Source organism: Bactrocera dorsalis, chromosome 2 (assembly GCF_023373825.1).
Source record: "Bactrocera dorsalis isolate Fly_Bdor chromosome 2, ASM2337382v1, whole genome shotgun sequence".
Taxonomy (NCBI): domain Eukaryota; kingdom Metazoa; phylum Arthropoda; class Insecta; order Diptera; family Tephritidae; genus Bactrocera; species Bactrocera dorsalis.
Window position 1 is genome coordinate 88,150,721 of NC_064304.1, and position 22,824 is coordinate 88,173,544.

The 22,824-nt window shown below is 37.5% G+C and overlaps 5 protein-coding genes across 8 annotated transcripts; 3 read left to right on the forward strand and 2 right to left on the reverse strand.

Moving 5' to 3' along the window:
• LOC105229593 (putative ammonium transporter 2) lies at positions 1-4,689 on the forward strand. Its single transcript, XM_049448278.1, has 5 exons — positions 1-307; positions 1,052-1,337; positions 2,930-3,075; positions 3,381-3,630; positions 3,696-4,689. The coding sequence occupies exons 1-5, from the start codon at positions 148-150 to the stop codon at positions 4,621-4,623; spliced, it is 1,770 nt and encodes a 589-aa protein (XP_049304235.1). The 5' UTR covers positions 1-147; the 3' UTR covers positions 4,624-4,689.
• Positions 4,690-7,958: 3,269 nt separating this feature from the next.
• LOC105229596 (heat shock 70 kDa protein cognate 4) lies at positions 7,959-11,725 on the reverse strand. Its single transcript, XM_011209982.3, has 2 exons — positions 11,585-11,725; positions 7,959-10,009 (listed from the first exon to the last, which is right to left on the reverse strand). The coding sequence occupies exon 2, from the start codon at positions 10,007-10,009 to the stop codon at positions 8,048-8,050; it is 1,962 nt and encodes a 653-aa protein (XP_011208284.1). The 5' UTR covers positions 11,585-11,725; the 3' UTR covers positions 7,959-8,047.
• LOC105229594 (dihydrofolate reductase) lies at positions 11,596-15,001 on the reverse strand. Of its 2 annotated transcripts, none has more exons than XR_007421707.1 (4): positions 14,773-15,001; positions 14,278-14,711; positions 11,867-12,106; positions 11,596-11,790 (listed from the first exon to the last, which is right to left on the reverse strand). XR_007421707.1 is itself a non-coding variant. In XM_011209980.4 (4 exons), exons 1-3 carry the CDS (start codon positions 14,850-14,852, stop codon positions 11,967-11,969), a joined length of 654 nt encoding a protein of 217 aa, XP_011208282.2. In that variant the 5' UTR covers positions 14,853-15,001; the 3' UTR covers positions 11,596-11,790; positions 11,954-11,966. The 2 variants fall into 2 exon arrangements, 1 of the variants encoding a protein (XP_011208282.2); XM_011209980.4 differs by having other exon boundaries at positions 11,954-12,106.
• LOC105229595 (succinate dehydrogenase assembly factor 3, mitochondrial) lies at positions 13,599-14,226 on the forward strand. The gene is made up of 3 exons (XM_011209981.4): positions 13,599-13,781; positions 13,844-13,953; positions 14,015-14,226. Exons 1-3 carry the CDS (start codon positions 13,700-13,702, stop codon positions 14,207-14,209), a joined length of 387 nt encoding a protein of 128 aa, XP_011208283.1. The 5' UTR covers positions 13,599-13,699; the 3' UTR covers positions 14,210-14,226.
• Positions 15,002-15,489: 488 nt separating the features above from the next.
• Positions 15,490-22,503, forward strand: LOC105229597 (zinc finger protein 91). Of its 3 annotated transcripts, none has more exons than XM_049448274.1 (9): positions 15,490-15,638; positions 16,210-16,962; positions 17,023-17,446; positions 17,503-17,614; positions 17,679-17,986; positions 18,050-18,137; positions 18,210-20,787; positions 20,848-21,420; positions 21,477-22,503. In XM_049448274.1, the coding sequence occupies exons 2-9, from the start codon at positions 16,828-16,830 to the stop codon at positions 22,347-22,349; spliced, it is 5,091 nt and encodes a 1,696-aa protein (XP_049304231.1). In that variant the 5' UTR covers positions 15,490-15,638; positions 16,210-16,827; the 3' UTR covers positions 22,350-22,503. The 3 variants fall into 3 exon arrangements, with proteins under 3 accessions (XP_049304231.1, XP_049304232.1, XP_049304233.1); XM_049448275.1 differs by having other exon boundaries at positions 17,506-17,614; XM_049448276.1 differs by having other exon boundaries at positions 17,539-17,614.
• Positions 22,504-22,824: the final 321 nt, after the last annotated feature.

Sequence of the window (22,824 nt, forward strand, 5' to 3'; positions counted from 1 at the left end):
AGTTGCGAAACACTTGTCAGTCACAGTCAGTAAAGTACTTAAAACACATGCATTATTCTCAGTTGGCGGAGTTTCGACATTCCCAAAAAACCTGAGACGTATCCTTTTGCATTCAAGCATTAAAATTGACCTAAACGCATAGGCACAATGACTTCAAAAGTGACAAATGTCTCGGCATCCCAAGCCACTGCGTTAAAAGGCATTATCCGCAACAGTAGTTATGTCATACCAGGATTGTACGACCTTAGCGTGGAAGATACCAATTGGGTGTTGACGTCGTCGTTCATCATTTTCACAATGCAAACTGGTAAGTTTGAAGCTAAGATTTAGACAAAAGTGTGTTCTTCGAAGCAATTTTCCAGATCTCGATAGAACTTTTTTTCTTTGATCCGCTAACTAGAAATCTTAAAACGTTAAGATTCAATTTACTGACAAAACGTGCCGTAAAAAAAGTTAAACTTAACAGTTCGAGGGAGTTTCCTTTTAGTTATCCCAGAAACAACCAAATATTCTTCAGAAGTTTTGCCAAAATCCAGCAAGTTATGGCAAGTTTATCTCTTATTATTTACAAGAGATCAAAATTCAAATATAACGAACAAAGAACTTATGAATCGAATAAGACCTAATACTATTTAGGAACATAAGTATTTATAAAATCTAAAAGGATATATGTATGTAGGTATACCTATAAATATAAATTAAGTGTCACGTTGGTCCGGGATAAACTCCTAAGCTACCGAAACAGTTTTAGTAAAAATTAGAACACTTTGGCTTGATTTAATCTATCTTAACATAATATATAATATAGTTTATATCTCAATAATATTACCAGTCTGAGCAATTCATAAACATTAAATACATACATATGTATATTTGTTAGCATAGGCACGTCTTCGAAATTAAAAAAAAAAAATATACATATGTATATTATTATAATACCGTTTTCGACTTTATTCGTAATTCATATTTTATGTATGCTATAGTCACAGCAACGCTTGGCCGAATCTACTAGGATTATATACTTTTTAATTTTTTTTCCTATCTCTCATAGGGTTTGGCATGCTTGAGTCGGGTTGTGTATCGATTAAAAATGAGGTCAACATCATGATGAAGAACGTCATTGATATTGTACTTGGCGGCTTTACCTACTGGCTCTTCGGTTATGGCATGAGTTACGGCCGTGGACCACTTTCGAATCCATTCATAGCAGTTGGAGACTTTCTACTGGATCCGCCTGTGGGTGATCCCTTAATGGGGCAAATTTTTGCTGCATTTTTATTTCAGTTGTCCTTTGCTACGACAGCAACAACGATTGTTAGTGGCGCCATGGCAGAAAGGTACCTTGAAATAATCAAATTTAATTTTTACGTTTCGTATAGCACACAGTACATACATACATATGTAAATATGTTTGCTTATAGAATTATTAAATAGCTCATAATATTCCAAATATTATTTTTGCATAAAAGCAAGAATATGGGTCATACCATGTCGGAAAAACCGAAGTTTAGTTGGTAATATTCACAAAAGCAAAACAAAATCGGACCATATGTTCCTTTAGGCTCAGTTATACAATATAAAGATTATGCTCTAACGGTTGACTTACTAACGATTATACCGATCCCCACTATACCCATTATAATTATTTCCGTGCTCTGGTGAGGGGCAAGATATCGCAAAGGTTTTTATTTTTAAAATTATTCAAATTGGTTTATGTTTTATCAATCTCTTATATACCAAATTACCTTTATCCTTGTGGTTAACTTTATGCGGTATACAGTATTTGTCCGGAAAGTAATAGGACTGATTTTTTCTGGCGCAACCGTACTTGGGAGCGAGCACCGACTGAATTCGGTAGTATCCCTAGCTAACGAACGAGCGGCGAGTCAGTTGTCTCAAAGCACCTAGAGAGTCAAGACAAACATTTTCGCGCGACGTGTTTCTGTGAATGGTACAAGCCGCAAATGCAGCGTTCGTTAGAGCAGAGGTGCGCGATTAAATGCTGTGTGAAACTCGTTAAATCTGCGAGAGAGAGACGTTTGATATGTTCAAGCAGGCTCACCCAGGCTTGCCCACCTTTAGCAAGAAGTGGTGTGTTTCGGTGGCACTAGGCCTTTTTGGAGAGCCGGGAAGAGGTCACTGATAAATGAGCCAATCCAAAGTGAAAACGATGTTCATTAACTTTTTTGACATCAAAGGCATCGTCCACCTTGAATTTGTTCCACCTGAACAAACCGTCAACGCCAAGTTTTACCTGGAAGTCCTCAAACGAAGGGTCAATCAGGTCCGACAAAAAACCGCATCCGATTGGAAGTTGCACCACGACATCGACCTGGCTCACCCCACCTTTCTTGTTAACAGCTACCTGACCAAGGCCGGCATCTCAATGCTTCCGCAGCCGCTCTAAAGCCCAGACGTGGCCCCGCGGGACCTTTTTTATTTCCTTGCCGGAAAAAGCTGGTGAAAGGCAACAAATTTGAAACGACAGAGAGGATCCAAGCAGCATGCATCTTGGTTCTCAAGGCTATTCCAGAGAATGCCTTCCGTGACGCCTTCAACGCTTGGAAATCGCCTTGGTAGCGCTGTATCGACCTCATTTTAAAAGTTTTTAAAAAATTGTAACGATTGGTTCAATCACTTTTTTAAAACGACTGAGTCCTATTACTTTCCGGACAAACCTGTAGAAAGGAGAACCTTAATGAATGGTGATGTTTACTTGAGTATAGTGTAATTTGAAGCAAACACATCCCCGCAGAATATATGATAAAATGAGGATGGATATTTCCCGTATAAGCCCCTTTTGAATTCCAATCATGTACTTATAAAGTGTACCGTGTGTTCTTATAAAATATTTGTTTGGTTGTGCTTGACCCCTAACTTGCCTAATAATAAGTGTATGCGCTTTTATTCAACTTAACCTCAATTTTAGATGCAATTTCAAAGCGTACTGTATATTTTCGCTATTAAATACTGCTGTCTACTGTATTCCCGCCGGTTGGGTGTGGGGTGAACATGGCTTCCTCAATAATCTTGGAGCTGTTGATATAGCGGGAAGTGGACCGGTACATTTAATTGGTAAGTATGATTAACCCCTGTACCCTCACTAGCAATTTTACGCCTTTACATATTATATTGCTTACATTGTTATTAAAGCGTCTAAAGCTAACAAGCGATCAATGGTAGTGGACCTAACCGAGACTACCATATGAGGGATCATGAGCTCTAATGCTGGAGAATATAAAATTTTTTTTTTTTTTACATGCATATATAGTAATGGTAGCCTCTCTTCGGCGAGGAAAAGTTGTAATACACATCGAGTAGTTTTCAATTGAAAGCTGGAGAATGTTTAGTGAAAGTGACAAAGTTTCTTCTTCTATTAGGAGGTGCAGCTGCATTTGCATCTGCTGCCATGTTGGGTCCACGTTTGGGTCGCTACGCAGACGGCTATGATCCTCTGCCACTTGGTAATCCTGTGAACGCATGCATGGGTCTATTTGTGCTCTGGTGGGGATGGCTAGCTTTTAATTCCGGCAGTACATATGGTGTAAGTGGTGCCAAATGGCAATATGCTGCACGTGCTGCTGTCATGACTATGATGGGTTCATTTGGTGGTGGTATCATAAGTTGCGCGTAAGTTGTGAATTGTAATATTTTGTGATTAATCCATTTATAAAAAAAATATCATTTTATCAAAGGTACTCGCTTTGGCGTCATGATGGCCGTATGGATATTATCGATCTTATTAACGGTGTACTCGGGTCATTGGTCTCAATTACGGCTGGGTGTTTTCTATATCGTGCTTGGGAGGCACTAGTCATTGGGATGTTGGGTGCCTTACTTTGTGTTGTCGCAATGCCGTTGTTCGACCGGTTGGGAGTCGACGACCCAGTAGGTGCAAGCTCTGTTCACGGAGTTTGTGGCATTTGGGGTGTTATCGCGGTTGGACTTTTCGCTGACAATCCTGTACCGTTAGAGACAACAAAGGGACGTTCAGGACTATTTAAAGGTGGCGGTTGGTACTTGGTTGGCATACAGACTTTGTCGGCATTATGCCTTGCCTGCTGGGGCATATGTTCAACGTTTCTACTACTTTATATTATCAACAAATTTATACCTTTACGCATGGATCCAAATGAAGAGTTGCTCGGCGCTGACTTAATGGAACACCGGATTCGTCACTCACAAATCGGTTTGTCCCGTGCCATTTCCGCACTAGCACCGATTAAGGTGAACCTCAAAGAAGTCGCTGGAATTCAGCCAATTGGTCTGAATCCAGGTCATGAGAAGAGCATTGAACAGCTACGCGCTGCCGAAGATAAATTATTAGAATGGCAGCGATATCTTGAACAAATGGGACCACATTTACCCAAGCATGTGCAAGAGCAATTCGCCACAGAGGAGCACAATATACTCAAAAAGATTCATACATCGCCCGATCCTAAGGCGCAAACAGTTGGCAATACTTTTAGTCACAAATTAAAAACGGTATATATGAAGAAAGACCCGGATCGCAATGTGCATACTCAAATTACTCCCGGGTTTTACAATCCGAACATTAAAGAATTACCAGTGATTTCAACGAAACAAATTGACAAGGATATCAATTTTGCATGGATCGATTGAAAAAGGTACACAACCTAACTGTATTTAAGGAATTTCGTGCAATAAAGAAGATACATATTTATAAAATTATTATTGTTTTTCCAATGGTAGGCCCGGAAAACGTGTTGTTTTGACGGGGTCGCACCATAGGGAGTGAGGTGTTAGATGTGTAGGGTTAGCTGCACATACAAAGAGGTGGTTAGAGACATGCGGGGACTCGTTGCATGTTGGACATAAGTATATTTGGGGTGTCGGGGTCAATCCTGGATAAGTAGTAGTTTAACTTGCAACAGTATCCAAAACGAAGCAGCACAAAGGTCACTCTGGATTCTCGTGGCAACTCGAGCTCATCGTCTGCAATGAGTGAAAGTTTGACTCCAAGTACGCCATTTACTGAGAGGAAGTCGGTGTAGTTGTTAATGACTCCTCTGTGAACGCGGGTCAGTGCATGTCTGAAGTTTGTTGCGTCCGAAGTCTGGTCGGCGTAATGTTTTATGTCGTCGACATAGTTAAATAAAAGCCTCTTTATGTTCCTAGGAGGCGGTTCCGCTTCTAGCAGACGACTGCTTTCTACGAAAATCAACAGAATTAAGCTCAAAAATGCGGCTCACTCACAATACAAAAACTCTAACAACCAACGAGATTACGCTCGTTTCAGCATGTTAAGGCGTGATTGCAAAACTCTAAGTTCTGAATGCTACAGAAAATATGTTGACAAAATAGAGAACATGGTTCAGTCTGACAAAAGTGCGTTCTGGAAGTTCATCAAGGATAAGAAGTACAATAGTATGAACATTCCATCCGAGATGTCATGGCTCGATCAATCTGCTACCACTGGTGAATCAATCAGTAACCTGTTTGCCTCATACTTCAAAACAACATTCACTGATGATAACAATAATGATCGAATTAACAAAAATACAGTGATCAATGACCCAAAAACCAACCTCGATAATCTGGAAATCAAATGTGAAGATGTTCTCAAACAATTACTCAAGCTGAACCCTAACAAGGGTGCTGGACCTGACGGTATACCAAATGTTTTCCTTAGAAACTGCACTACTGTGCTCTATGAGCCTATCACCCACATATTCAATAGATCTTTGCAGCTTGGCACCTTCCCTAGCGCATGGAAGCTGTCGTATGTCAGACCAATCTTCAAAAGTGGCCAGAGAACTGATGTTTCCAACTACAGACCTATATGCATTCAATCAGCGTTGGCAAAACTATTTGAAAAGCTGGTCCTCACTCAACTTACTGCTGCCTTTAAAGATATCATCACGACAAGACAGCACGGATTTACGGGTGGCAGATCAACCACGTCCAATCTTTTCTCTTACACTAATTTCCTACTCAACACATTGAATGATGGTCTCAAGGTTCACTCCATATATACTGACTTTAGCAAAGCCTTTGATCGTGTAAATCACAGAATTCTTGTTTCTAAGCTTCAAGTCTACGGAGTCGACGGCAATGCCTTGGGTTGGTTATATTCCTACCTGGTAAACGGATCCCTGCAAGTTAGAGTTGATGGATATTTGTCTGAGGAATATAAGGTTACATCTGGAGTGGCATCGGGATCCTACTTAGGACCTCTGCTTTTCAACATATTTGTCAATAATATTGGCAAAAATCTCCTGTCAGAATACCTGCTATACGCAGATGACAGCAAGATCTACAAAACCATCAGAAATGAGCTAGATGTCCAGCTGCTTCAAGATGACATTGACAAACTCTCGGCCTGGTGTACTAATAACAAACTTGACCTTAACGCAAATAAATGCGCGGTAGTCTCGTACTCGCGCTCTCACAGCAATATTGCCACCAGTTATAAACTAAACGGTCACAACCTGCAAGAAGTTCCCGACATCAAAGACCTAGGCATCGTCATAGACAACAAACTCACTTACTCGAAGCATATAGACAAGATCACACTTCAAGCTTTTAAGGTTCTTGGATTAATCACGAGAACAGGCAAAAAGTGTCGCAATCCCTACACATTGATACGTCTATATCGCCAACTGGTTCTACCCATAATTGAGTACGACACTGTAGTCTGGTCTCCTCATACTGATGTCTCAATCAACAGATTAGAGAAGGTTCAAAATAAATTCTGTAAGTCTCTATCCTTTCATACAACCTTGAGGTCGCAGGTACTCTCCACTGATGATATTCGTTCACGCTATAAAATCAACAGCCTAGCTACACGTCGTCAAGTCGCTGACCTAGTCTTTTACTTCAAGGTTGTTAACAACCTAATTGATGCCCCAGAGATTCTTGGTAGTTTTGAGTTTGCTCCTACGGCATTCTCGCTGAGACAATCACGGAAACTTAAAACAACAAAGACACAGAAAAACTACGTATTCCATGGACCTCACAACAGGATTGCTAAACATGTAAATTCACTTCACCAGAACATCGATTTCTATGGAGGCTCCCTCAGTTCATTCATCAATAATATAAAGGACAAACTCCTTCCATACCATTAATTTGGTCACTGTATTACAATTGCCCTTATTATTATATTTCTTTTTCTCTTTTTTCTTTTACTTATAAAAGTAACTGCTGTATATTGCCGATTGCCGTTAATAAATAAATAAATATTATGGTCAAGTCTGTACTCCTTCTTCCAGTTTGTGAACATGGCCGCCGTCGATCTAGCGGAGGATAGTGTTAGGTCCCCTGCAGCGAGGAAGCGAGAAAGGTCGAGGAGATAGCCGCTTACTTTTGAACACATGTCACCTCCTTAATTGCCCGACATCATTATCGTGCATATGAGCGGGCAGAGGACACCACCTTGCGGAACCCCCTGTATAATTCTTCTCAATTTGGAATTTTCATCTCGAAACAGTGCGGATAATTACCCGCCTCTCAGGTAGTTGATAGTACACATCTTCAACCCTGTAAGGAGTGTGGATTGATCGATGGAATTAAGCAGTGCTGTGTGGTTAACTAGGTAAAAGGCTTTTGACAAGTCCAACGCTACGGGGATCGTCTTCTCACAGGGTGGCTTTTGGTTGAGACTATCACCCTAAAAGCTGTGGTGGTGCTGTTCACTTTGCGGAAGCCATACTGGTGGTTTGCTACAGTCAGTTGATGAATGAATGTTGCGGAAAGACGAATTATCAGACGATAAGACTCCTTACTTTCGCGTTACTGATCGCGACCCAGCAAGTTTGTAACTACATGGAGAGATGATTAGTGAGCTGACCCTTTCGGTTACTGACTGCAGTAAAAACGGAATTTCTACGACTGTACTGCATTTGTGTAGCTTGAGAAACAAAAAACCCAACTAATTACGAAACCTCTTGGAAAGCATTTATGATTAAAATACATTTTTGCGGATAAATAATACATTCTTTACATTTATATTGAAACATTCGCTTTATTTAGAATTGTTGCTCATATAATTTTGTGTTTGCATAATATTGTTTCGACTAATTGTTTAGTCAACTTCCTCGATGGTTGGTCCAGCACCTGCACCAGCGCCACCAGCACCAGGAGCACCACCAGCTCCTGGGAAGCCACCAGGCATACCACCGGGCATTCCTCCAGGAGCACCACCGGCTCCCTGGTATAACTTGGTGATGATCGGATTGCATACAGATTCCAATTCCTTTTGGCGGTGTTCATATTCCTCTTTCTCAGCCAGCTGGTTGGCATCCAACCACTTGATGGTTTCGTTGCACTTATCCAAAATAGTAGTGCGATCCGATTCGGAGATCTTGGTTTTCATGTTCTCTTCATCTAAAGTGGCCTTCATGTTGAAGCAGTAAGATTCCAACGAGTTCTTGGCAGCAATTGTTTCCTTTTGCTTCTCATCTTCGGAACGGTATTTCTCAGCTTCGTTCACCATACGCTCAATGTCCTCCTTCGACAAACGACCCTTGTCGTTGGTGATTGTAATCTTGTTCTCCTTGTTAGTGGAACGTTCGAGAGCAGTTACGTTCAAGATACCGTTGGCGTCAATATCAAAGGTCACTTCAATTTGTGGAACACCGCGTGGTGCTGGTGGAATTCCAGAAAGCTCAAATTTGCCCAGCAAATTGTTGTCCTTTGTCATGGCACGTTCACCTTCATAAACTTGAATCAACACACCAGGTTGGTTGTCAGAGTAAGTGGTGAATGTTTGAGTCTGTTTTGTTGGAATGGTTGTGTTACGCTTGATCAACACGCTCATCACGCCGCCAGCTGTTTCAATACCCAACGATAGGGGAGTAACATCGAGAAGCAACAGATCTTGCACTTCTTGTGACTTGTCACCATGCAAGATAGCAGCTTGTACCGCAGCACCGTAAGCAACAGCCTCATCGGGGTTGATCGACTTGTTCAACTCTTTGCCGTTGAACAAATCTTGCAACAAACGCTGCACTTTGGGAATACGGGTCGAACCACCAACCAATACAATATCGTGAATAGCAGACTTGTCCAATTTGGCGTCACGCAAAGCCTTCTCTACGGGGTCCATGGTGCTACGGAACAAGTCGGCGTTTAATTCTTCGAAACGGGCACGAGTGATGGAAGTATAGAAATCGACACCTTCGAACAACGAGTCAATTTCAATGCTGGCCTGAGTAGAAGAAGATAATGTTCGCTTTGCACGTTCGCATGCGGTACGTAGACGGCGAAGAGCTCGCTTATTGGTGGTAAGATCCTTCTTATGCTTGCGCTTGAATTCCTGAACGAAATGGGTGACAAGACGATTATCAAAATCTTCACCACCCAAGTGTGTGTCACCAGCAGTTGACTTAACTTCAAAGATACCATCATCGATTGAGAGAATGGACACATCGAAAGTACCACCACCCAAATCGAAAATCAACACATTGCGTTCACCAACAGCCTTTTTGTCCAAACCGTAGGCAATAGCAGCTGCAGTTGGCTCGTTAATAATACGCAATACGTTCAAACCAGCAATGGTACCGGCATCTTTGGTGGCTTGACGTTGAGAATCGTTGAAGTAAGCAGGCACGGTGATAACAGCATTGGTAACTGTCTTTCCCAAATAAGCCTCAGCGGTTTCCTTCATCTTAGTCAACACCATAGATGAGATTTCTTCAGGGAAGAAAGTCTTTTTCTCATCCTTGTAGGAGACACTGATCTTTGGTTTGCCGTCAACATTGACCACTTCGAAAGGCCAATGCTTCATATCTGATTGCACGTTAGCATCATCGAATTTACGACCGATCAAACGTTTGGCATCGAAAATGGTGTTTGTGGGGTTCATGGCAACCTGATTCTTGGCAGCATCACCAATCAGACGCTCTGTCTCGGTGAAGGCAACATATGATGGGGTGGTGCGATTACCTTGGTCATTGGCAATAATTTCAACCTTGCCATGTTGGAATACACCCACGCAGGAGTAGGTAGTACCCAAATCAATACCAACAGCGGGAGCTTTCGACATCTAAAATGAAAAAGGTAAAAATATCATCAGTTCTTTGCACAAACGCACTTCATCTCTTAACTATTTACACATAATATACTGAAAATTAATTTTAAAAGTGTACATATTTCATTGTTAGGAATGCTTAATGTCATCCAATAACATCCAATTAATAGTTTTTATTACAAAGCTATGAAAACACGGAATAATTAATTGTCAAACCTTATAAATTAAAATCTTTAAGACAAGTCATTTATAAGCCAAAAAATTTCATATACTTATATAAAAAAGCATTAAAACCAATTTTTTGTGCTAAAAACAGATTTTAGATATTAAAAACAAAGGCGCATTTTCAACCGATAAGCAAACGCGCTTACAATTTTATCGAATATCGACAATCAGTCATGAAGACTCACATAACTAATAAAAGTATAAAAAATCGAAGACTAAGTAGACGCACGCCATGTATGTATGTATATAAGCATTGTCACACCTGATGTTAAGAAACATTCTAGGGTTAGATATATTTTTCGCAAATAAAAATGGCGTATCAGTTTCTAAGTATTAAAAATAAACCATACGCAAAAATAATATAGGTATGCCACCGCCACTGGAAATGACAGATGTGCTTATGCCTAAAACGTGTATTTTTAATTCCATATTTTAAGCTGCATGTGCCCATATACCTAAAATTAAAACAAGTTAATAGTCCGCAGAAGCCCAAGACCTTTGATAATTTCTAGATGTGCTTAAATTAAATAAATATAAAACACTTCCTGCGTTTCATATATACATTACTATATACTAATAGTCAACTAATTAAACCAGGTATAAACAATTTCAATTTTATTTATGATTAGAATGTTCAGTATAGGTTTTAACTTTTTCATGTTTGCCTAAACAAGAGGATGACAATAACAAGCATACCGAGCAGATGCTTTTTTACATCGCATCATTCAGGAGTGTGTTCAAAGAATTACTATGAGTCACCTTTAACTAATACTTGTATAGATAGAAGTATCGTGTATAAGTGCTAACATGGACGTCACCTCCACAAAAATCGTTACGGAAATTTCCAGTAGAAAGAGTGAACGTGCGCTATTTTCGATATGAAGCCATAAAATCACAAACCACGCGAAAAATAATAATGTATATATGTATATCAAAAATATAAATATATGTATTTAAATCATCGTTGCTTCCCGTGAGCAACTCATCTTTTTCAAACCTTAATAAAAGCAAAGAAAGCAATCGATAGTCACACTCCAAAGTTCACACCCAATGTCGAATTATATACATATGTACATATATTATATATATTTGAAGATTAAATTGAGTTTAACACATTCATAAAATTACAAGTAAAAACCTTATTTTAAAAATAATCAAATAATTTACTTTGCACTATTCTACGTATTCACTTGGTATCATGAGAATCTTGCCCCCTTAAATTTCAATTCAATCGGAATAACCGAATAACCACGTGTATTATACACAAAATTAAAGTGCTTTGGAATATGCAAAATCATCATATATTCTCTCCTTTTCAGTATTATTATTCAAATGAGAAGTAATTATGCTAATTTTAACTCTTACCTTTATTGTATTTTTTATTAAAAATGCACTGAAATTATTTAATCGCAATTTGTTACTTCACTTCTAACTACAATTTTTTCTCGTGTTATACGCGTCCGACTAGACACACACTTTTTCAAGGAATGGCGGTAGCACGCTACTTCCAACACATTTATAAATTATCGATGACAAATATTCTAGCACGTTCTGAACAGTGTTGCGTTTTCCTGGAAAGGGAAACAATTACAATTATGCTGGTAGCGATAAGATTAATGGATAATTTAATTGGGTCCATTTATATACCTTAACAATAAAGAAATTTAAGTGATGCTTGTCCTATAGAAATTATACAAACAAACTTATAAACTAAATATAAAAATAGAAATTTACTGAATGGAAAATTTTAGAGTTTAGGCAACACTTGCTGGAACTTCCATTTACAAACACTTTGGACAACTAAATGGTGTTCAGACGCGGAAATTTTGGTTACAGGTACTGGGAACTCGATATTTCCGTTAACTGAGAAGAGACAAAGAGGAACACCTGCAAAGCAAAAAAGTTCCGTTTTTGTTAATTTTAATAATAACAAGTTACATGATTTTTAGAAGTTTTTGCTTAGAATTATATGAAAATTTAACAGTTAAGCTCTACGTCAGCAATTTATTTGAAAAAAAGCTCGATGTAGCTTTTGTATGAGTATGTTCACATAAAAAGTTTTCGATGCGAAGACAAGCAACATTCGCCAATTTTATTATATAAAAAATAAGGACACTGAAAGCAAATCGTTCATTGCGGTACGCGCTTTGGTTTCTGTGCTTGAATTTTAAACACCGGGGTTCAAAATTCTTCCGTGTCCAAATTCTTCTTCCTTCTGCAATAATAATGAGACTCGTATATTGAGAATATCCATATTTTAATTTATTTTTATTTCTCCAATTATTATAATTTTTCTATTATAATTCTCTTGCTTATTGTTAATGCCTATATTATGTATTTCTCATTTTTGCCAATTCTCGATCAGTCTCGAATATCGAGAGTATCGATAATTCGAAAACGATCCGTGCATGAATTAATGGTGGCCATTCGAATTTACAACAGCTGTGCCATAATTTCGAACATAACCTTGCCATTTTCGTTGAAGTGAAGTGATTGTAAAGTTTTTCATATTTTTATAAAAATAACAAAAAAACCAATTTCTCTTATTGATTAACTAAAAAACATCAATAATTACGTGTATATAACTTATAAAAAGTATAATTTTAACATCTAAAGACGTGTAAAGTGTAAAAGTGAATTTATCATTTCGGGAAATACGATGTTTTTTGATAAAAACAAAGAAAATATTGATTTTATTCGTAAAGTAGAATTAAAAACGACTATTTTAAGACCTTTCCCGTGAAAATTGGTGCACGTTTTCGGAAAAGACGCTCTCTTCAACCTTCACCGTTGTTTACTGTGATCTCTTAAACGAAAATATTGAAAAATAATAATTGCAGCTCACATTGATAAATTAGGGGTATTCTCTTGCTCTTGCAAAACCCGGTGCACGGTGCAAGCATTGCAAATTTACAACGGCACAACAACAAACACACGCAGAAAATTATTTGCAATGGCTGTAAAATATGTCAGACCAAAACCCGTGTATATTAGCGTGCAATGTCACGCAAAAATAAAATTGCGACCCTGTTGTAGTTGCCATTTTACATAAAGACATATTACGTCGTTAAATTGTTAAGAAAGATAAATTTTAATTAGATTTTATAATTTCTATTTAAATTATAAAGTTTTGTTACAGTTTTTTTTGTTGAAAATGTATGCAGAAGGTGCGCCAATTCACAATAGCCATGCACAATAGTCATTTACAATAAATTGACTGAATCAGTCGCTCATATATCACTAGATTCTGCAATGGGTGCTCTCGTGCCCTTGTATATTTCGGTGTAGTATTTTTGCAATCTGCAATCTTGCAAGAGCAAGAGAATACCCCTATTATATCATCGATGAGAACACATAACAATAAAGCATTGCCACCTAAAAAGATTCTAAGATATTTCTTATTTAAAACAGCTGTTTGTCAAACTCAAATAGCATTATAGAATTAAAATCATAACACAACTATCTCAAAACTACTAATAAATGTCTAAAATAATAGTTAATCAACTGACACACGCACAAAAGGTGCGTATTCTATATAAAACAATTTTACGTTTACATAGAGGTAAAACTTATTAATGTCGTATAGTTATATTACTTATTTTACATATTGCTTTGTAAATGCAGGTTTACCAGACGAACTACGGGAATTGGGTGATAAATATGCTCGCGATGAATTTCGTCGACATATTACTTGCTCACCTATGGAGGCGCAACTATTTATAACAGAATGGGCGGTAATAACATTCATTTCTTTAAGTTGTTAAATGATATACATATAGACTTTTCGTTTCACAGAAGTATGCCGTAACAATTACTTCACAATTAGGTCTGAAAGGCAAAGCAAAAGGTACGATAGGAGACCAATTGGACACAAGCACTGTGGAAATGCTTAAAGACGACCAAGTGGTACAATTGTATGAATTAATGTTGGTTGCTAGGGGCATTGAAGGTGATACAATTACCCCTACAGATATAAATCAGGCTAAATAAACAAAAAATAAATTTTATTTATTTTCTTTTTCGTTTCTCCAATATTTTATATTCATATTGTACCCCACCTTCTTCTTGTATTCCCATTGGTATTTCTTGATCCAATTCCACTTCTTGAAAATCTGCTGGAATCTCGGGGAAAAAAGTATCACACTCAAATTGTCGAAGAATCTTTGTTAAATATATTCTGTTACAACGTGGTGAAACTATGGCCTCTTTATACACTCCACCACCACCAATAAGCCATACAGTTTCTATTTGTTGACTTAAATCAGATTGTTCCAAATGTTCCATTGCCGTTTCCAGGTTAGGATAAAGCAACACATTTTCTGGTAGGTCTGTGGTCTTAAGCGTTGTACTTAATACTACATTAAGCCGATCAGATAGAGGGCGCTTATCTTCAGGTATGGCAAAATAAGTTTTTCGTCCCATTATGACAACATTCTGTTTTTTTTGATCTAAACGTCGTCTTGTAGTAGATGAAAAATATTTGAGCTCTGACCTGTTCCATATAAAAATGTTAGTCAGGGCTATTGTAATATTGTATATATAATTAGTAATACCTTAGACGCCATGGTAGTTCACCTTTCACACCAATACCAAAATTTTCACTAATAGCAGCGATTAAATTAAAGTTGAGCATTTTAACTCCTAATTTAACGATAGCCGCCAAATTTCGAGTTCTAATGCCATTATATAGTAAGAACTAATATATATCGATCAGATGACTTTTTTTTATCGATATAACCAATAATCGTTTTTGATTACCCTGCCTGTCACCTATCGGTTAAGTCCCGGATAATTACTCAACAACCTGACTAAAGTGTTTTGTTAGAGTTTGCATTCTAACCGAAACTATTGTGTAGGTGTGTCCGGTCATTCTTCCTTATGCAAAGTCTTTGTGAGTTGAACAGGGTGTATGTGTTTCGCTCAAATTCTTTCAATGCATTAATTCCGGCAGCCATGACTTACCAAATAGTTTTCTGAGACGCAAAGGCGTTGGTTTTCTGGAAATTTTCTTTTGAAGTTGCTAATTACATTTAGACGTCGTACAGAAGTGTGATAACTCGCTTTCTAAAATTTGTGTGCATGAAAATATTTTTCCATAGCTAATTCCATATTCACCATTTCAATATTTTAAAAATTATATTATGCATAGGTACCTGCTAACAAGAACACAAAGCGAGTTGTCCGAGCAGGAGCAACTAGGTGCCCTTCATCTCTTCTCGTCGGCGGCAAAAGTCTTCACGTGTGAACCTAGTCTAAGCAATGTTTTAACAAACTGGGCATAACTGGCGTAGCTAAATAAAAGCGGAAGCAGCATATTAATGAAACAACACAATGTAGACCACTACTGACTATAATTTTGTTGGACTGCAGGGAAAATATTGTCTTCAGGACTTAAATCTTGTTTCTGATTGCCTCTTAAGTAACCGTGCGATTCTGTAACGTGAGACAGTCTCATTTTGCTATTCTGTAAGTGACAGTCACAAAATCTATTACATTTCATCATTCAGAGATGTTTTTACACTTGAATGGAAATAAATATGTCGATAACAAATATTAAATTTTCTATAACATCGTCAAAAAACATAGTTTTCAATAAAAATGAAAATATATGTTGACTTTGTTTCATAATATTTACGAAATTTATGTAAAATTTATTTATTTTTAACTTTTTCGTGTTTGAGTTGCTTACAGAATATAAAAATACGACAATCGATTAATATCTATGATGATCTCTATTCAGTATATTCAAAATGGCAGACAAGAGCTCTTTGTAGTTTTGTGACCGGCTAACTACCAGGTCTCAATATTTTGAGACTAACGCTAGAGACTGTTTAGTGAATAGTAACTAGTCTCAAATTGAGACTTTGCCTCAAAATGTCTCAAATAGAGACTAGAGACTGGTTACAGAATCCCGCTATAAGTATGATTTGTAGTATATTATGCTTTTGGTGAAGAAATGTATTTAATTTAATTTTAATTTTACATATCAGTGGCTTCACTCCTCTCTGCTGTCCTCTTTACTATCGTTGACAAATTTAAAAATATTTTCAAGTTAGCGATAACGACAACTGAGAACCTGCAGTCGTGTAGTCGTACAGCTATCTAAATAACTGTGTCCATAAGAACGTGTGTATTTTAATATTTGACAGCTGTCGCTTGCAGTCTGCCGCGTTTTATGTGTTCAGCACAATACAATCGCACAAAAAACAATCGTAAAAACGCAAAAAAAAGCTTATTGTCTGCGTCATAGCTATATAAACATTGTTTAAGAACAACGGGGTTGTGAGCGTGACGTACTAATAGCCTGTAACTAGCGATAATTTTTTGATATTGTAACAATTTTGTTCTATCATTCATGTTTGTAATATAATCAATTGTTTAATTGCAAAACATTAACGTTGTACAAAAAAATATCGACATTTTTATAAAATTCGATGATTTGAACGATAGTTATCGGTTATCCATAGAACGAGCATTATTTATTGTCAACGGTTTTACAGGAAGTTTTATTGCTTACTTATCTATTTCATTTTGTGCAATTATACAGAGCCCTTTTTTTATTAAAGTATTTCTGATTTCAAGTGTTTTTGGTTAAGAATATGTAAATAATGGTTTCATATCAATGTCGAACTTGTTGTGAGGATAATGTTGGCAGTTTCTATTCTCTTCAAGAACTGTTGGATTACGATCGTCACCCTAAAAAAACTGTAGCAGATTTCCTATGGGACATAGCTAAAATTAATGTATCTACTTTAGAATTAAGTAATTTAAAATTACACTAACAAACTATTATTCATATTTAGAATAACACTGAAGTTGCTAAACGTTTACCACAGGATATTTGTGGAGAGTGTTCACGTAAGCTTAAAAATACGTATTCATTTGTACTTCAAGCGCAAGCAGCAAATAAAAAATTACAAGCTACTTTGTACATTGAAAATGTTAAAACTTATAATACTAAGGAACTAATAGATAAGCAGAATGACTGTTTATTGGAATCGCCCATTGATATACCTATTCGACAAACAGAAATTAAAAAGGAAGTCGCATTCGAGCAAGGAGATGAAAAAAGCGAGCAAGGAGATGAAGGCAATGAACAATTCGTTAACATCGGTAAAAATGAATGTGAAGTCGTGAAAACTGTGGATGAAATAGAACAGTTTGTAAAAGACGAAGTGGTCGCGGATGTAAATGCAGGAGAAAATGATTCCGATAGCATTAGTACAGGTAAAACAATTATTTTTTTGGTAATTTTTATATATGTAAACAATACAAAATTGAAGTAGAAGGTGACGTAAACACAGATCCTATAACCACAGGGGAAACTAGTTGGTACAAAGAAAAAGACGATAGTGATGGAATAGAAAATCTGAGTAATCTGGATAATAACTTGAGGTAGTATTTTAGACCTAATACATCTCCTTGATATTCAATAACGCTATTAATGCATTTATTTCAGTGAAGATAATTCAGACACTCCATTATTGAAGCGACGTCGGCTTGGGCAGTTATCCACGCAGACCTTCGAATGTACATTTCGTGAGGATGATGGTCGGTATCATTGTAATAAATGTCCCAAAGATTTTGCATGGAAGAAAGACGCGAAACGGCATTTGCTGTTACATTCCAACATCTATCCATACAAATGCACAGAATGCAGCCGTCTCTTCCAGAGAAAGGATAAATTTGATAAACATATGGAAGTACATTCCAAACGAGAGCAAAGAAATTCACATAAAAGGAAAGTTCATTCCAAAAGAAATTCCGGTAATAGTGCTAGAGATATCTATTAGCTAAATTTACTTAAATGTATTATTTTTGCTTGACCAGAATTTGAACAAATGGTATTAGATTCAAATTTACAACCCGATATAAATGATAGTGAAACTAGTGATGATGACAGTGATCAAGATAAACTGTAAATATACATATGCATATACAAAAATATATTCATAAATTTCTAATTTTTTTTTTTTTATTTTGGTGACAGTCTAACAAAACAACAAAGAAGTAGGCGGTCATCTACCAAAAAACCGGAATTCACCTATTGCAATGACGATTGTCGGTATCATTGTAACAGATGTAATAAAGATTTTGCTTGGAAAAAAGATGTAGAACGTCACATAAAAAGTCATTTCGGAATTTTTCCATTCGAATGTATCAAATGCCATCATCGCTTTCAGCGAAAAGATAAGTTTGCTGAACACTTAAAAATTCATGCAAAACGCGAGAAAAGCGTTCGTCGCCCTAGACCAATACAGTGGAATTTTGCTGAACATCTTTATACGGAGCAGCGATTTCTTTCGGTAGAGTGCAAACTTTGCACTGAGGTTATACCAAACATTAAAACTCTACGTCAACATATGCCAACACATAATGAGGTCCATACGTTACATTTAGACGCTGAAAGTGACGTGATTAAAGAGTTATTCCCCAATTTTAATGGTGACATAATAGAAATTAAGGAAAACATTTGCAAAGACATAAGGCATAAACTATTTGCGAAGTATTACGCAATTGTTAATGCGTATGGCTACGAAATGGCTTTGAGTGATTCTGATTCTGAAAATGATTCGGCTAGGGAGAAGTACGAATGCGAATTATGTCACGTAAAGTTGGGACGAAAATATCAGCTATTTCAACATTCAAAGTCGGACCACTCACAAGACAAACTTCCCCACAAATGCAACGTTTGCAAGTTGGAGTTTGTCAACACAACGATATTTGAGAAACATTCACGTACACAATGCAGAAATAAAGATCGAAAATACCAATGTCTCAAATGTCCGGGGAAATTTGTTTGGGTACAGAATCTTCAGGGCCATAAATGCTCTAATCGGCTAAATGTTTATGTACCGAAGCGTCCAGAACAGCGGAAAAGAAATTTATTGCGGTGCAATTTTTGTGATAAAACTTTTCGTTATGCTACGGACTTGAAACGACATCAAGAGACACATAACCTAAAGAGTCAGTCTCATGTGTGCCCCATCTGCAGCCAACCCTTTTTGAAAGCAGAAAATTTGCGTCAACATTTGCGACAGGATCACGAACAAATTAAACGACGTATCGAATGTTGCTTGTGTGGAGAGAAACTGAAGACTCTTGCTGAGCTTCGCGTTCATTTATCACGTCATTCGGATGGGTGGACTGGTATCAGATATACAGAAGGTCAATACTTTAAGATTCATTGGCCGCAAGGTTGTCAAGGAAAAGAAGGAGAGGTCGAACGTAGCATTATAATAGACTTTGCTGGACAAAATTTAACAAACTACTATTCGGCTGTTGATGAGAGTGGCAATGAGTTGGATTTGTATGATTCAGAGAGTGATTTTGAAACGGACAAAAAGCAAAACGGAAATCCAATATCAATACCCTATACGTGTGATTTGTGTGGTGAAGTTTTCTTCAGGAGAACACGTATCCTCCAGCATCAACATAGTGCACATGCTGATGGGGAAGACTCCTTCCCTCATGCTTGTTGTCGTTGTGAGAAACGTTTCGTTTGCTTGGGCTTATTAGAACAACACTATAAACGCGATTGTGGTAATATATATAAGAGATTCGATTGTAAACGATGTTCAGCACGATTTGTGTGGGAGGCAAACCTACAACAGCATATGCAACGGCAACACATTGATCCAGAGCAACAAATAAGTCGACAACTTGCCAATAAACTACAATGTGATCAATGTAATAAAGTGTTTATTTGGCCAAAGGATCTGACGCGACACAAACGCATACACATGCCCGATGATGAGAAGTTTGAATGTCTGTATTGTGAAAGAAAATTCTATCGAAAGGATCACTTGCAGACTCACTTAAAAGTTCATGGTTCCGGAGGGAGTATGGCCACGACAACAGCGGCTGCCAGCAAACGTGAGCTTATTCGCAAAGTAAATGCTGTCGATCCGAATCTCTGCCGGCCTAACGGCTGCAAATGTGTTCAATGCAAAATATGCTTATCCAAGCATACAAAAATTGCAGATTTGCGAACACATATCTTAGAACATCGGACAAATGTGTCATTGTCACAACATGTAACGTCGAATTCAGAAATTTCTTTACTTTTTTATCCAGATGAAGCGCCTATGTCGAGGGATTTACTAATGGCACGCATGATGGCTGATATTACAGCTGGCCAGATGGATCGATTTTATTCAATCACCAATGAATTGGGCCATGAGATAAGCATTAGCGGCTCCGACACCGACGACACTGATTCGGAGTCCGAACCTGATGAATCATTGTATCTTGCTATGGGGCAAAATATTCGGCATCCGAGGCGTTCAATATATAGTTGCGATTTGTGTACCATCACGTTCACGCGTAAGTACAAACTTTTTGCTCATCAAGTGAGCGATCATAATTGGGATGACGCTCCCCATGTATGTCAACATTGCCAGGCGCGTTTCTTGTGCGAGAAGCTGCTGCATTCGCATTATCGACACCAGTGCAAGAATTTATTGAAACGTTACGTGTGTCGCAAATGTCCTCAACGCTTTATGTGGAAGGAGAATCTGAAAATGCATTTACGCACAATGCACCCTGACAGCGAAGAGGTTAAGAAGGTGATAAAAGTGGTATTGATGTGAATATTATCATTGAATTAAAAAATATATATATTTTAGTGTTTTGCACCTAGTTCATATGATTGCGAGGAGTGCTCCAGAAGTTTTCAGATGCAGAAGGATCTCACGCGCCACATGATGACACATCGAGTCGATGCTACTGTATTTCCATGTTTATGGTGTCCACGTAAATTTTACCGAAGAAGTAATTTATACTTGCACATCAAGAGGCATGGCATAACGTCACATCAGTTGAGTGCTGCCGCTTCTCATATTACTGCTTGTAAAGGGCCGAATGGCATAAAACAGATTTATTGTCGTGTTTGTAACATAAAATTTCAAAAATTGTCTGCACTACGCACTCATCTGCGGCAAGAGACGTCAGCAGAGTCATCGTCACACCATAATTACTATTCACAGCACAATTATTCAATAATGAATGAGTTGGGGTACGAGTTGGACATTGACGATTCAGAGACAGATGAGGACGATAATGCTAAAACATATAAATGTCAAATGTGCGGATTAGTTTGTAAAAGACGATATGAAATGAGCCAGCATCAGTTGTCAGTGCATAAGCACGAGCATATAACACTTAAATGTGATAAGTGTGTATTTAGAACCGTCACAAGTGTAAGTGTGATGAATAATTTTTTAAACCTAGTTTCCAATATTTTTAAATTTTTCAGGATATTATGGAACACCACATGCGCACACAATGCAATAATAGTGAAAAATTGCACCAATGCACGCACTGTTCATATAAATTTATGTGGCCTGAGAATTTGGACGTGCACATTAAGCTGGTTCATCCAGAAGAAAGACAAAAATCTGTTGAAGTTGCAGAAGATGTTGTGGCGACCTCCCGCAGTGAGCCTGTCCCGCTTCAAGAATTCCATTGCGATAAATGTGATAGCCGTTATAATCGCAAAGATCGCCTGATTGCACATATGAAAAAAATGCATGCGGACGGTGATGTCCTCAGCAGCAGTATGAATCTTGGCAGTGCCAAGATATCCAACGAAGAAAAAAAGCAACCTAAAGAAAAGAAGTTTCTTTGTGCATTTTGTGGGCGTGCTGTGAGCTCCTCATCTAACTTGATTGTTCACATGAGACGCCACACAGGCGAGAAACCATTTCAGTGTGAATTTTGTGATAAAGCTTTTCCACGCTCATCTGATTTGGCATGCCATCGGCGTACACATACGGGTGAAAAACCCCATCGTTGCACAGTGTGTGACAAGTCGTTTTCACGCTCCTACAAGTTGCATACGCACATGCGTATACATTCTGGCGAAAGGCCGTACAAGTGTTCATTTTGCGAGAAAAGCTTTACACAATCTAATGATCTTGCTTTGCATGTACGTCGCCATACCGGAGAACGGCCATATGTGTGCAATATTTGCAATGAAGGTTTTATTCAAGGAACTGCGTTAAAAAATCATCGTACATTGCGCGGACATTTTGAAAAAGAGGAAATTAAATACGTTTCTGAGGTAAAGAAACAACCGAGCAGCGTATTGCAATTAGATGAGGAGGGTAATAGCTTAATACTTTTATGAAAAAAAGAGTTTTTAAAGAACTTTACGAAAGCTCCTGGGAATAGATAAAATTGGTGGTAGTTGCAATATTTTTTGTTTATTCCATTCAACATAAATTATTCATTTATTATTATATAACAAATTGAAATATATTGATGTATGAGTAATAATATAAGAGGTTTTTATTTAATAACTTTGCAAAAGGTTCAGAGGTATTTAGTTTTACATCTTTAATTTAAAAATTAAAGGAGATTTGCTTGTTTAACCTAATACCATGTTCAGACCGACACTTAATCACACGATTTCGGCTGTTAAGTGATTTATCCCACTAATCTTATAAATTTTTCAAAATTTCGCCATACAAAAATGACAGTTCAAAATCACTTCATTGAAATGATTTGAAACTGATCCACGCAAAATCTTTTTGTGCGACTCTGATTTTACGCCATCTACTTGTCAGCATTGGAAATCTGTTACATTATCACAGCTGATTTAA

What these genes read in the sequence shown, in the direction of transcription:
- LOC105229593 (XM_049448278.1), top strand. Translation starts at nt 148, where the DNA reads ATGACTTCAAAAGTGACAAATGTCTCGGCATCCCAAGCCACTGCGTTA. An exon ending in CATTTTCACAATGCAAACTG is followed by an intron (nt 308 to 1,051) that starts GTAAGTTTGAAG and finishes TATCTCTCATAG; the next exon opens with GGTTTGGCATGCTTGAGTCG. An exon ending in AGTGGCGCCATGGCAGAAAG is followed by an intron (nt 1,338 to 2,929) that starts GTACCTTGAAAT and finishes CCTCAATTTTAG; the next exon opens with ATGCAATTTCAAAGCGTACT.
- LOC105229596 (XM_011209982.3), bottom strand. Translation starts at nt 10,009, where the DNA reads ATGTCGAAAGCTCCCGCTGTTGGTATTGATTTGGGTACTACCTACTCC.
- LOC105229595 (XM_011209981.4), top strand. Translation starts at nt 13,700, where the DNA reads ATGTCTAAAATAATAGTTAATCAACTGACACACGCACAAAAGGTGCGT. An exon ending in AATTTTACGTTTACATAGAG is followed by an intron (nt 13,782 to 13,843) that starts GTAAAACTTATT and finishes TTGTAAATGCAG; the next exon opens with GTTTACCAGACGAACTACGG. An exon ending in TATTTATAACAGAATGGGCG is followed by an intron (nt 13,954 to 14,014) that starts GTAATAACATTC and finishes TTCGTTTCACAG; the next exon opens with AAGTATGCCGTAACAATTAC.
- LOC105229594 (XM_011209980.4), bottom strand. Translation starts at nt 14,852, where the DNA reads ATGCTCAACTTTAATTTAATCGCTGCTATTAGTGAAAATTTTGGTATT. An exon ending in GAACTACCATGGCGTCTAAG is followed by an intron (nt 14,712 to 14,772) that starts GTATTACTAATT and finishes TATATGGAACAG; the next exon opens with GTCAGAGCTCAAATATTTTT. An exon ending in AATGGGAATACAAGAAGAAG is followed by an intron (nt 12,107 to 14,277) that starts GTGGGGTACAAT and finishes TTTGCTTTGCAG; the next exon opens with GTGTTCCTCTTTGTCTCTTC.
- LOC105229597 (XM_049448274.1), top strand. Translation starts at nt 16,828, where the DNA reads ATGGTTTCATATCAATGTCGAACTTGTTGTGAGGATAATGTTGGCAGT. An exon ending in GGGACATAGCTAAAATTAAT is followed by an intron (nt 16,963 to 17,022) that starts GTATCTACTTTA and finishes ATTCATATTTAG; the next exon opens with AATAACACTGAAGTTGCTAA. An exon ending in GACAGTGATCAAGATAAACT is followed by an intron (nt 18,138 to 18,209) that starts GTAAATATACAT and finishes TTTTGGTGACAG; the next exon opens with TCTAACAAAACAACAAAGAA.